This window comes from Aulonocara stuartgranti, assembly GCF_965226115.1.
Source record: "Aulonocara stuartgranti genome assembly, chromosome: 3".
Taxonomy (NCBI): Eukaryota; Metazoa; Chordata; class Actinopteri; order Cichliformes; family Cichlidae; genus Aulonocara; species Aulonocara stuartgranti.
The window spans coordinates 24,067,208-24,081,323 of NC_138941.1; the positions used below are offsets into that span (position 1 = coordinate 24,067,208).

The 14,116-nt window shown below is 37.8% G+C and overlaps 2 protein-coding genes across 5 annotated transcripts in view; one reads left to right on the forward strand and one right to left on the reverse strand.

Annotated features, from left to right (window-relative positions):
* Positions 1-143: 143 nt before the first annotated feature.
* LOC309692622 (mitotic spindle assembly checkpoint protein MAD2A-like) lies at positions 144-7,717 on the forward strand. Its single transcript, XM_082511287.1, has 5 exons — positions 144-336; positions 808-954; positions 4,168-4,288; positions 7,008-7,111; positions 7,185-7,717. Exons 1-5 carry the CDS (start codon positions 273-275, stop codon positions 7,355-7,357), a joined length of 609 nt encoding a protein of 202 aa, XP_082367413.1. The 5' UTR covers positions 144-272; the 3' UTR covers positions 7,358-7,717.
* Positions 7,718-8,000: 283 nt separating this feature from the next.
* Positions 8,001-14,116, reverse strand: part of pde5ab (phosphodiesterase 5A, cGMP-specific, b) — a 114,736-nt gene continuing 108,620 nt past the window's right edge. For all 4 annotated transcript variants that reach the window (XM_082511085.1, XM_082511086.1, XM_082511083.1 and 1 more), the window contains exons 20-22: positions 11,985-12,059; positions 11,051-11,134; positions 8,001-10,936 (exon numbers count right to left, since the gene is read on the reverse strand). In XM_082511085.1, the coding sequence (XP_082367211.1) occupies positions 10,817-10,936; positions 11,051-11,134; positions 11,985-12,059 (279 nt within the window). In that variant the 3' untranslated portion in view covers positions 8,001-10,816. The remainder of the gene's footprint in view (positions 10,937-11,050; positions 11,135-11,984; positions 12,060-14,116) is intronic.

Consider the following 14,116-nt stretch of genomic DNA (forward strand, 5'->3'; position numbering starts at 1 on the left):
TGCACTGAAGTTTTAGATAAAATAAATTAATATACTGTCAATTACAAGGTAGAAAGGTCTTTAATTATTCTACACTGCTCTCTAGTGTAGAAAAATTGTAAGCGTAACCTAAAACGTCATCAAAATCGCGCCGCAATCTCACACGCATGCGCAATAGTGTGGAAGGTGACAAAATTCAAACTGGGTGGCGGGTAGTTGAAGTCGGAAGACCTAGAAGAAAATAAAGAGTACAATATATTTACTGTTGAGAGCTAGACCAAAGCGTTAAGAAAATGACAAGCACGTTGAAGGGAATTACTCTCAAAGGAAGCGCGGAGTTAGTAGCCGAGTTCTTTTGTAAGTATTTCTGTTATTTCGTCTTTTAGTCGCTCGTTTTCGACACGCATGCATGTAACGCTAATATGCTATTGGGCCTACATAGTGCCCGATAACATATTAGCATCAACGCAGCATGTATGCACTCACATGGCAAGCATAGCTCCAGTTGATGAAAAATAAAGTGTTTAAGCCTGATGTGTCCTATAAGCGTCAACTCACAACTTCAAACCGAATAATTTGTAAAGACTGTCTTGTTGTCTGCCCTTCTATTGAGAATCGTGAACGTACACCATACATCGTTTCTATTCTACCGAGCTAATATATTAATTGATTCCCAGTTAGTTTTCTCTCGTGTTATTCGCTTTCTTGTGTAGTTGTTTTTGTAATCTTCTGTGCCTTTCAAGTTTGAATCATATAAGCCTCTAAAGTTTACGAATACTGGAATTCCGGCGTATTTGAAGCCTTTGATTTCCCCATTGTCATTCACAGCTTTCGGCATCAACAGCATCTTGTACCAACGGGGCATCTATCCTCCAGAGACATTCACCAGAGTTACCCACTATGACCTGAGTCTCCTACTAACTACCGACCCCAAGCTGAAGAGCTATCTGACTAACGTGGTGTCTCAACTTAAAGGTATCTCAATAGTGGGCTTCCCCACTCGTGACACAACTAAGGAGAAAGTGGAATAACTGTGGAACTGAGTGAGCTAACCAACTGCGGTCTGAAGGCACTCCAGTTGTAGTTTTGGGCTTCGAGTTCTGTAGCTATATCTACAAGGCTGCTGGCTTACGGCAAGAAATCTTACTCACGGTTATTTTGGTCACTATGGAGATGCTTTTTTTCTTCGTTTTACATATTTACTCTTAGACCTTGAAAAAAATGTGGACATATTGTACTTAAGAAAAAAAACAAAACTTCAGTCTACTTTACTTTAAGTGGATTTCCTTGAACACCAGATAGAAAAGAAAAAACGTAATTGGTGAGAACTGAGCTCACAGCTTGGTGGGGAGTGACTTTGGATTTTTATGGAGAAGGCAAAGTAAAGGCAAAATCCGTAGTGAAGTACAAAATAAGATGATGTTTGTGAACAATGAATGATTTTGTCAATTTATTTTGCTAATTCGGTGATCGTCTTTACTCAATAAATAGTAACTTGTTAGTTGCGATTGCTGAGTAGGGCCACGTGGTGGTGCATTTCCCCCTCCCCTTTTTGTTGCGTTGAATTAGATCAGAGTCAGAATCGGAAAGACTTTATTTATCCCCAAGGGGCAATTAACGTACAGCAGAGCAGCATGATGTTGAAGATGAACGCAGATGCCTATGAGACTCATGCCTGAGATTTTAATTGGTATGACCTGGCATCTTATGATCAATGTTAAGTAACATACAAAGCAGCACACGTGAGTTTCCATTCCCATGTTACACAAATTTGTGTTAAGCTACTCTTAGGCTCTTGTCAGGTGAACTACAAGCTATTTCTGGTTAAAAACGCTAGATTTTTAATTTTTGATTTACCAATTTTTGATTTTGCCATAAATACTTATGTACAGAGGTGGGACCAAGTCATTGTTTTGCAAGTCTCAAGTAAGTCTCAAGTCTTTATCCTCAAGTCTCAAGTGAAGTCTCAAGTAATGTCAGGCAAGTCCGAGTCGAGTCTCAAGTCACTGGTGTAAAAGTCCGAGTCAAGTCACAAGTCTTAAACTTTGAATTTCAAGTCCTTTCGAGTCTTTAAAAACCCCCGAAAAAAAGCATGTTGCAGTTATATGCTAAATGTAAATATTAGACCATGTAATTTAAAAATCTGTGTTTTTCTCAACACATGACAAAATAGTGAACTTAGAAAATATACACAAATTGTGAAATTGCACCTCTATAAAATGCAGCTCAATTAAACCTAGCTCCAAGAATAATTTTCACCGACAGTTCTGAGATAAGCTGCATGTTATTCTTGGATGCGGTTGTAGGACCAGCTTTAAAATCGCATGACAAAAATATCATACATATTAAAAAAAACTGTATCACCAACGTAGCCTGGACAACATTTGCTAGTTAGATGAAGTCAGCTATCTCATCGTAGCATATTTATATGCATATTTATAATTATACGGTTCTTGGAGTGAGTGCATACACTCATGAAGTTTAGTAACTTCAGGTCACTGCAACAAGCCCAGGTACAGTTTACCGACGGATGGGTACAGGACCTTGAAATGCACCGTGTAGAACGAAAGACCATCGTACGTATCATAAGTTTACCAGTCTCACAAATCGTCGTCATAAATACACATTCGTTAACCGTTTATTAATAGGACCTTTGAGCTCAACGGTAATTAATTAGTAGTGGAAATAATTTCTGGTAGCATCACAGAAATGTAGCAGTGACAATAATACTGTATGCTGTAATCGTACTGGGCAATTAGTGATACAAAAAACCTGTTTTATCCTGTGAATAAAAGTATATGTTTTTGTCAATGTACCATAATAACAGAGGCGAAACGCAATATTGTGTCAGGACAATTCACTATTTATGCACAATAAACAAAGGAGCATAGCGCGACAATTTCTGTTCAGCGCCAGACTTGCTTGTAACCTATATCACCAGTTATGTTATGAAAGTGACATATTAACTACTAAAAAACACTGACCTTTGTGTAAATGCTTGGAGCAGACTAACCTGTGAGCTGGAGTGTTCTGGGACGTTATATTTGATCTTTGAATGGCTGCAATCCAGTCGCGTCTTTGTTACTTCGGAAACATGGCTTGAACAATTTCTCTTCAACGACGTAATCCGATAACAACCGATCTCTTTACCCGTCGGCTTCCCGTGGCTGTCATGCGACCGGCTATTGCAGTTAATAATACAACAGCTTCTTGACATTTTTGTGTTTCTTTTTATCGCTGTGTGACTGATTTCAATTGAAAGCCTGCGTGCGCTAGTACCTCTTGCCACGAGTTCCCAGAATCCTTTGCGGTTTTACCCCTGAATGACATCACATTTTCAATCTCTATATAATATGCATGTTAAGTTTTATATTTGGGGTGAAATATCAAGTCTTTTCAAGTAAACCGGTTCAAGTCCAATTCAAGTCCCAGGTCATTGGTGTAAAAGTCCAAGTCAAGTCACAAGTCTTAGAACATTTTTTCAAGTCAAGTCTAAAGTCATAAAATTAATGACTCGAGTCTGACTCGAGTCCAAGTCATGTGACTCGAGTCCACACCTCTGCTTATGTATGTGAATGAGGAAGGAGATCGGTGCACCCTTTTCTGTCCAAGGTGATGCCATTGTAATATTTTATTTTATTTTTTTCCTAAATCCAATGCAATGCAACTGTTGATGGCTGCCTCCTCAGGTTTCTTCCTGTTAAAAAGAAGTTTTTTTTATTCCCATCAATGCCTAGTGCTTGCTGTTCTGGGATCATCTGATTGTTTTTCTTTTTAGGCCTGTGGGGTCTTTACTTTAAAGTATAAAGTCTCTTGAAGCAACTGTTGTGATTTTTAGTGCAATGTAAATAAAACTAAATGGAGTAAATATCTCTGAATTGTCAGTTCAAGTTTAATGTAATTCGTACCAGAATATTCATATTTTTGGGTGCATATGTCAAATCACTCAAGCTCTCAATTGTGTAATGCTAAGAGTAGTGAAATTACAGAATACAAATCAATCATCATTTTTCTCACAGAAATTGTGATCTCTTGGATACTATATCCAAGAGATCAATATTTTGTATCCACAACTATTGTGGATACAAAATTCTGTGCATGTTTGTATTATGTTTTTAGGGTATTTAACTACCTCTCACTTTGCATAACAAACTTTAATAAGTGTTGCTTGCTCTTTTGGTGTTGCAGAGTGGCTGTTTGAGTGCACTGTGCAAAAGCTGGTGTTGGTGATCACGTGTCTGGAAACCAACGAGGTGCTCGAGAGATGGCAGTTTGACATTGAGTGTGACAAGTCGGCTAAAGAGAGCAGGTCAGGACCTCTATTACCTTTTTTGTTTGTTTGTTTTGTTTTAAAGGCTCCATGCTAATGGTCATTAATTTGCTGTCTTCTAATTCCAACACCTGGCATGTTGCACTTGTACTTCCCCCACCGTCAGTTTGAGTGGAGTGATATATTATATAAATTGTTTTGAGCTTCAGGTACCCCAGGTGTGGACTATCAGGTTCCTGATTGGCAGTACCTGTGCGCATGGACTCTGCAACAGTGATTAGCTTGTCTCATTACAGAGAGATATTGAGATGAGATTCTGCAACCAGTGGCAATCTGGGACATGAAAGATGATAATGCTCAGCCCACCGAAGAGTGTGGTTTATCAAACTACCGCCAGAATTTGGGAGTAGGGAGGATGCAATGGTCTGCCTACAGTCTAACCAATTGTCGTTTAGTTTTGTGCTGTTTGTGCCAAAGTGATCAACATAATTAAGCTGGCTGGCTTACAACAAATGCTGGTGTGATCAGTATGAGAAGGAGCTGCCAGGCTGTTCTCCAATCAGTTGTAGCAGATGACTGCCTCTTCCTGAGCCTGGTTCTGCTGGAGTCGTCTTCCTCTTTAAGGACAGTTTTTGAGAATCTGCTATATCTTGACATGATTGTGTTGCACAGTTCTTAGATGCACATTCATGCTGTTGTTACTCAAGCAATGATATTAAAACCTTAACTGGTATTTGGCAAATTAAGGTCAACCCCTGCAGCAGCATGAACTCATGCTGTGTGTCATCTGCAGCCTCAGTAGCAATCTGACCAGGTTGTGTTCAGTTTTATATAAGCCCTTTCCACTGCAGTGTCAGATTTCCGTGGCTTGCAAGAGAGAATCCATTGTTGGCTTCTTAGGTTGCATCCCATGAGCCTCAACATTAGGTGTGTTGTGAGTCTGACTGCTTTTATGCTTGGCACTACTGTATAGAATTAATATAGCCATTCTGTCAACTTCACCCAATTTGGTAATTCTCCTCTGACCTCTTCAATTAGCACTGGATCTTTTAGATCAGTAGTTTAGTTTCTTAAATCAGAATAACTCGTACTGCTACTAGCTAGCATGACGGAGTTTATACAGCTGGGTGGGTGCTATGATGTTACTGATAGTGAACTTTATTTTCTTCATAAGGTTAGTTAGTAGAGTTGCCAAACGCCCCGTTAAAAAAAAGAATCGTCCCGCATTCAGAGAAAATATTACGCGTTTCGTATTGAGCTGAAAAGGAGCACAGTTTGTCCCGTACTTCAGCTACAATGAAAAAATAAACACACAAAGCTGGATTTATTCTGTCGTTACAGCTGCCTCTTCTTCTCTCATCCGCTCCCCTCCCTCTCCTGTTGCTACTTCAATCATGAAACTGATCAATGATCAGCTGATCGTCTCTCTTGTTTGTTTTTTATTGCCCACTTTGCGCCAGAAAGAGGAAACTGCCGGATGTCGCGTTAAACAACAGCAGCATGTTTAAGCTTGATCAGCTGTTAGAATTTATTTAATATTAATTTCTACTATCAGCTGATGTTTGCTGGAGCCACAGCTGTAAAAGCTGCTGGTCATGGTGTCGGTTTGGATATGTGGTGAGAGGGAAACATGAAGATGAAACCAGGAGATGTCCTTACTGAATCATCAGAGCCGAACAGGTGATGGAGAAACAGGTTTACCTTTTAGGTGACATGAATGAGCTGAAGGGAAGTTATAAGGGAAGGAAGAAATACACAGATACATCTGTAGATTTGAGACAGAATTCACAATGTGTTTTTGGGACTTTCAGGTGTTTGGACCAATGTTTTATTTTCTGATCAAACCAGAAAGCTTTAATGAGCAGCTAGACTTGTCTCACATTAACTGGCTGAGTTAATGCCAGTTAATGCAACGTCGAAGCAGCTGGAATCCATATATGTGCGTGTTCATGGAGCTGCATTTTCACCTGCTGGACATCACTACCTGACAAGTTTAACTGTCTTCAAAACATTACAGAGGCCTTATTGACAGTATTTGGTTCTACATATCTGTGTGAGCAGATTTCCTCTCACATGAAGAGTGTCCTCAGGTAGCCGTCTGAATGCTGGATGCTCGGAGCCCTGTGTCTCTGAGTGGGAGACCAGAGATCAGAGTGTATTAACAAACATGCCATATTGGCTCAGTTTATTTTTCTTATCATTGTTGCGAGGAGACCATAAATAGCATTTGTATTTTCTGTTGTACAGTTCATTTGCTGTTATGGATGAAAAGTGTCTTTTTATTTTTTTGTTTCAAAATAGCTGAAAGCTATTCGCTGATAGCTGCGAACTATAAAGTGGTTCTATATAGTGTGTAACTGTTAATATAGAGCGTTATTCAATTTCTTGCTAATACAATCATATGGCACACTGACTTCTGAGGACATTTTAGATGCACTCATCATCAGAAAGGTTGCCTACCCCTGCTCTAAGGCATCTGGACAGATCTGTTTACTTACACTTATTGACAGGAGTTGAATGGTGCAGACTTTGGGTTGGTTGGCTGATTTGTCAACACAGATGTGAATTTGTATGTTTGCAGTGGATTAGTTTTTTTGTTTTGGTTTTTTGCAATAAAATGACATGAAATTTGTACTTTAGAAGAGTCTTTACAACAGATTATGTAATTTGGTTAAATGAGCATCTGTCATTACACTCAACTGACTATTGTTTGACTAATAAATAATGCATGTTAACTGAGTTCTCATGTGTCTCCCAGTGCACCCAGAGAGAAGTCCATTAAGACAATTCAGCATGAGATCCGCTCAGTTATCAGACAGATAACAGCCACTGTTACTTTCTTGCCCCTGCTGGAGACGCCATGTGAGTAATGAGACTTTTGACATTTGAGCCTTTGATGTGGTGGTTGGGTAATAATTTCAACTCCTCCCCTCAGGTGCTTTTGACCTCTTGGTTTATACAGACAAGGACCTGGTGGTTCCAGATAAATGGGAAGAATCAGGGCCGCAGACCATTGACCAGCCAGAGGAGGTGCGTTTGCATTCCTTCACCACTTCGATCCACAAGGTGAACAGCATGGTGGCGTACAAGAAGACTGAGTCAGCTTAAACTTCTAAACCACATGAGCTGTTACAGCACCGACCACTGATTCTCATAGAAACCAGTAGATCTAACACTGCCGTGTCTTTGTTCACTGCCTGTACGTGACTGGACAACGAGGACCTGTTTTCCTTTGTTGAGCTTCACTGTGTCTTATTTGTCAATATGATAAGGACATGAAGGAAATGTGTTCTTTCTACATTGATGTAAATATTTCTGCCACGTGGCATTTGTCTGTAGAAAACAACTGTCTTTTCTTTAGTCTTTTGCTTTCTTTCATTCTTTCAGTCTGTTTTAGAAGATAGTGGTATATATGTTGAACTTTTATAAAATGACATAAATAAATGCATTTTGCTTTTTCCCAAAGAAGTGATTCTGTGGTTTTCTTTTGTTCAGGAGGTGCCAAGGTTTTTCATCGTGTTATTTATTTTGGAGCATTATATAAAAGATATCACATGGTTTTTGGAGCCTTGAGACGATGCCGTCTTGGGGTGCATTTCAATAGTATAAGCTGATCTTTTCATCAAGGTCAAGAAAGAGAAGTTAGTTTGGAATGCACTCTTTTAGTAACGTGTTTTAATAACTGGAAAGCACACTGACATCCATTCATTGCTTGTTTAGTACATTTGAGAAATTATAGACAGCACACAGACATAGTAAATAAGTATTATTTAATGGGACATACTATTCACTTCGCTCACAGTGTTGAAAGGTGTCGACAGTTGCAGATGTGTAACACCATCATAGTACCGTATCAGCATATTACATTTTGCAAAAGAAAACCCACAATTCTCTTACCTAAAAAAATCCATCCATCTGTCGTGTAATGCCCTCTCATATACATGCAAAAGAAAAAACTGACAACCAAGCAGTGAGGGTTTTTTTTTTTTTTTTCTCCAGAGAGCACAGAGGCTAAGCTACAGGCACAAGTAAAATAGTCCTGGAGACTTATTCAATGTACAAATGACAACCACGGACACAAATTAACTTTCTGAGCATGTACATCTACAAAAGTGCTTGAGTTTAAATGAGTCTGTCATGTCCATTAGTAAGCTGTTCATTAAATGCACCTATGTGGCTTCCAGACCTCTGTGACTCCTCATCAACAGTTTATTGGCTGGACAATTAACTGTTTTACCAGTTCTGCTGATTCAGCAGTTTCATTTACCAAAACATTTCAGAACTTTTTCTTTTCTGCATTAAAAAAAAAAGTTCTGAAGGGTAACAGTAGCATCCTTCAAAACTAGATATTAAACATTCTAGGTGTAGAGAAAAATGTCATAGTAATGTTGCATTTTCTATTTATTCCTAGTGTGGACATGCTGAAATCACTTTTATTGAGGAGTAATTGTTCCTTCTTGCAGGATCAGCAAAAACCTGCATTTCACAAGGTCCAAAGGTACCAGATTGTTCTTTTAAATGTGTTGGTGATGACACCTCGCCTCTGACTACAGACTGAAAACCTCTGCCTCTAAAGGGTGGACAGCAGTGAACCCAAACACATCAAAACGCTGAAACACTTAATATCTTATCTAATGAAAAAGTTGCTCCTGGATACATTCTGGGTTACACACTGAAATTTTCTGCCAAATTCTGTTGTTTAGTCAGTCTTTGTAGTGCAACAGAAACTGCTCTAAATGTTAAAGAATCCTTTTTGCCCCCTTGTAGCAAATATCTTGTTTGAACAGATTTTTACATTTACCCATCAGAGAATCAGGTTTACAGAAATAGAAATTATACACCGTCACAATGTATCAGAGCTAGATGCCACCCTCGGTACTTTATATTCTGTAGATATTACTCCGTCGTTCAGTTTGTAAAATTGGTATGCATAAACAGCATTACTGGACATGGATAAATAAAAATAAGTGGTTCTGTAAAACTGAATTGTCTACTTTATCGCAACAAGGCAGTGGCAACATCTAGATCCATTTTCCTTTGAAATCACAGATCTAATCTTTGGCTCTTCCTACAGCTGGAAAAATAGAAAATCTAAATTCCAAATAACACAATACAGTACATTTCCAAATGTCATCAGAAGAAGCAGTTGTTCCTAAGAAAGGGCCTAAAAAAAAAGACGGGATTTTTTTTCCACATATGAAAACATTTTCTAGATAATTGTGTGCTTTGACAAAAGAATGACCTTACAATATAGACTCTAATAAATATATAAAACAAAAATAAATATGCAATAGTTAAGACAGTGAATAAAATGTACGAAAGACTCAAACCCACGTCGTGTGTGTGTGTGTGCCGTGAAGACATATAACAAGTCTATAAGATTATTGTGACACTAGTATACTACTAAGTATATAGTAGTTGCATTGTTTTCATCCCACTAGAATGGTGCTAATGGTGCTAAAGCTCCATGAACACTGGAAGCGACATACTGAATACAGACCATTGAAAGTGAATCACATCCCACAACTTCAAGTGATTACAGATTAAATAACCACAGGCAAATTCTTTGACTGTTCAGGCAGAGTAGAAAAGTGCTAAATAAGAATCAGTCCGTTTACCATTTCCTATTTGCTAAGGGAAGTTGTTTTTTTTGTTTTTTTAACCGAAGCAACTACCAATAGGAATAAAGAATACATATGAACTGGAAGTAAATATGTAGAGCTTCCAGTGTATGCAGCTTAACCATTCAGTGTTCCCTAAAGTTCACTACCTTTCACAGATAGTGTAGGTGAGACCATCAATATGAAAGCCACTCTATGCAAAAATAACAATGTCTATGGTAATAAATATAGCTTAGTGCTGACTTTGTTATTATCTCTGGTGAGTGAGAAAAAATGGTGGTGACAGGATAAAATGACCATGATTTCTTGTTATGGACACATTTCATTCCTTTCTGTTCATGGTAGGGCTTAGCTGTAAAACTAGCATACAACTTTTTAACGAATGTTTGATAGTGGGGGTGGAAAGGTACAACTTTGATGTTATTTCATAGTTTATCTATTTTTATCTGTTGTGAAAAGTACTCACAAGAATTACTGATACTCCGGGAGACAGGAAAAGTGCTGACAAGTCTATGCAGATTACCAACAAGTCAACTCACTGACTTGTAGATGTTTTTACAGTTGTTTTTCTATCTTACTTTATTTTTTAACTTGTACTCATTGGCATGGCTATGCATGATCGTTTGTAATTTTCCTATATCTGAGCAAACGCTTTGCCGGGTGAGTAAACTCCAGATTACAACAAGGAAAAGAAAGACAAGCTGTGAAACCTGACTGCGGCACCTCAACCGTAATAGATTAAGTCTTAAAGTATTAAGACTGCTCAAGGCAGGTGACCTCTTCTATTATCAGACCATAGCTAGTGTTTTATTTCATGATAGGAAAATTACTTTTCTACCTCACTGTCAGTCCACACAATACGCTATTAGATAATTTTAATGAGACTAGGTTGAAAATGTAGAACTCTGGAAATCTGAGTTGGATGAAAACCAAACTGGTGTTTGGATCACACCAAGCCGTTGACAAGCCCCTTCTCACACTCCTCGGCTAAACACTTCCACTGCTGCCGGTTTTTCTGACATCCTTCCAACAACGGGGAGCAATACTCCGATAAGCCAGCCAAGGTCTGTGACAGTGATAAAGACAATTCAGCATGGGAAATCAGAGGCAGAACTGAATGCAGGAAGAATTGCTATTCATCAGCTACACTGGTCAGCAAAAATAGCAAGGGCTGAATTACCTCATACAACTGAATGCAAATGGCATCAATGAAGGACACCTGCATGCTTGGTATCTTATCCCTTTTCTCACGATTCATCAGGTCCTGTGAAAGGATTGAAAAAATGAGATGTAAACTTTATATAAGTTAACTGTTTATCCCCAAAACAGACAAATCTATGAGAAAATGTATATATATATATATATATATATATATATGTATATATATATATATATATATATATATATATATATATATATATATATATATGTGTACACATACACATACATACATATATATATTGCTATATATAGCTATCTCTCACTCTCTCTATATCTATATATAGATAGATATAGAGAGAATATATATAGAGCGAGGGAGAGAGAGATTACCACAAAATATGACAATTAGTTAAATTTATAATGTGTGTCCAACATCATTTTACAAACAAAATAACTGAGACAAGATAAGACACAGGTATTTATAGTCATGTAAAAAAGAAATTTGTCACATAAATGCACCGTCTGTGAAGAATGAGTACCCTCCCACTGCTTCAATAGGAATTAAAAAGGTAATTAAAAGAGTGAGTAGAGGCCAGGTGCTGCTTATCAAATGCAATTGATTAACTAATCATGACTGTAAATGCAGATGTTTGTTTAAATAGTGTCAAATAACAATAACAGTGATCCCTGGGCACTTCATACTGTAGGACAAAGATCTTCCAATACAGACTGCATAAAGTCCTAAGAAAACATTCTTTTCACATGGCTGTAACATCAGCACAGTTCTTGAAAATGTGTTGTGATACTTCATGATTTGAAAGGGAATATATTTAAATGCAGTAGGATGAAATACCAGAGGATTCAGAACAGATTCCCGGGCACTCGATGGCAAATGTTGCACTGTTGAGAAGGATTTATCCAATATCATTCAAATGAACCCTGAAATTACTTACAATTGGTTCAATGTTCAGCTCTTGCCTCTCCTTATCCCCCTGCTCGAAAAACTCAGTGGCCACCAGCTCTGCTATCTGCATCAGAAACCAAATGCAGAAACATTGAAACATTTTATGAGCTTTTAGTTCTTAAAAGGCAAATTTTATAACACTAAATGTAAAACCAAAGATAGAAGCAAAGTAAGCTTTTACGATGGGGTGGCTGTAGCTCAGGAGTTAGAGCAGGGCATCTACTAATTGGAACGTTGGTGATTGGATCCCTAGCTGCTCTAGTCTGTGAGCCAAAGTATCCTTAGGCAAAATAGCGAATGCAAAGCTGCTCTCTGATATGTTCATTGGAGTGTAAATGTGTATGAATTAAATAGAAAGTAAAGAAAAAGTGCTTGTGTGAAGGGATGAATGACCGTTTTTGAATACTGTATTTATATAGCGCTTATATATATATATATATATATATATATATATATATATATATATATATATATATATATATACAGGTCTATAAGAATCAATCCATTTATAATTTGCTCTGAAAGCATCAATTTTAAATCCTCATTTATTGTTGGACAGAAGACTAAGTTGGGTGAATTGTATACTATGCAAGTCATAGTGTCATTGCAACCTTGGAAACTTTGTGGCATATTGTGGCAGTTTGAGTAATAAGAAAGAGGTCTCCTACATGGAAATAACAAAATGCTTATACTGCTGCTGGAGGCAGCATCGTTAGAACATTAATCTTGAGGAAATGACTGGGAATGACCCAGACAGACTGACAGCCTGTGTGACAGCTGGAAGGAAGAAGGAAAATGAAACAAGTGAATAGCAAGAGCTCTCCCAAAAGCGCCACACAAAGTTAGTGTTCTCAAGTTTTTAACAAAGAGATAAAGAAGATCAATCAACATCACTCTGTGTGAACGTGTTGCTGAAGCCGTCTTCAGCTCTTGATTGAGTCGGTGGTGCTGCAAGGAACGTAAGTACTATGATGCAGTTGTTAATTGTTGAGACTAAGAAGCTTTGCCTTTACTTCCTCCATGATCTATGAAAATATTTTAGCAGTGCTTATGGAGGTTACTTTCACAAACTCATATCATTTCTTTAACCCTTTCATGCATGAATCACGACAACCTCAATCAGGATTATACTTTATTGTTAAAGTATTTTTGTTTAGGCATGAAAAAAAGATTTTTGAAATACATTTTTTTAAACAGGTACTTTTTAAATAGTTTTTTACTTGTCCACTTAGGTGAACAACACCACTTTTGGAGTGTGTGGCAGAGTATGGAGTGACACATCAGTGTCCAATGTAGTGGTTTATGTGCAAATATACCATCAACACTGACACTTATTTAAGGTCTTCAAAATCAAAAGTGGAAACCAACCAGAATGTATTTCTTAAGTAAAAAACATGGCATGATATTAAAGAATGCTATATTTGTAAATCGTGGTGACTTTACTGCATTTTTTAAATACAACTTTTTCGTTATGATATTTTATGTTGTTAAGTCTCAGTGATAACCTTAAATGATTATAATGACTTTACCTGACTGAAAAAAGTATGACTGGAAGTTTCAGATTTAGAGCTAGTCTAAAAAACAAAAACAATATGGCAGATCAGCCTAAATGCTAGGAAAACACCATTAGAATCAGTCCAGAATCCAAAACCATTGGGTGACGTCACAGTGAATATGTTAATCTTTATATAAAGTCTATGGATGGAGGCTGTGAAAGTAAAACAGACCAGGGAAGGAGGGGTATGGGTTTAGCGCAATCTGTTAATGAGGAGCAGGTGATTTGCCAGAGTGTGTGTAAGCCAGGGAACGTATGTACTTGTTTGCTGCCCTGAATGTTTTTTTTTAGAGTTGTCATCTGAGGACAGGGCCCAGCTGTTTTTATTAACAAGCTCTCATTTATCAGCACTCTCATACACACACACAGAATGTTTATCTGTATAACAATTCCTCTGGGCCTGAGTTTCCTAACAAGACACAGACTAATGAAGGTCACTGGGGGACAGCAGGGACACTACAGCATTGAATATAGTGCACGCTCACGTGCGTGTGTGTGTGTAGTAGGTCAGTGATTAAGAAAAAAAGAGAAAACAAGGAGGAGCTCTGAAAGGTAATTAGAGTAAG

Excerpts from the sequence above, each read along its gene's own strand:
- LOC309692622 (XM_082511287.1), top strand. The coding sequence starts at position 273 with ATGACAAGCACGTTGAAGGGAATTACTCTCAAAGGAAGCGCGGAGTTA. Across the intron at positions 337-807 it reads GTTAGTAGCCGAGTTCTTTT|CTTTCGGCATCAACAGCATC; the intron begins GTAAGTATTTCT and ends TGTCATTCACAG. Across the intron at positions 955-4,167 it reads CGTGGTGTCTCAACTTAAAG|AGTGGCTGTTTGAGTGCACT; the intron begins GTATCTCAATAG and ends TTGGTGTTGCAG.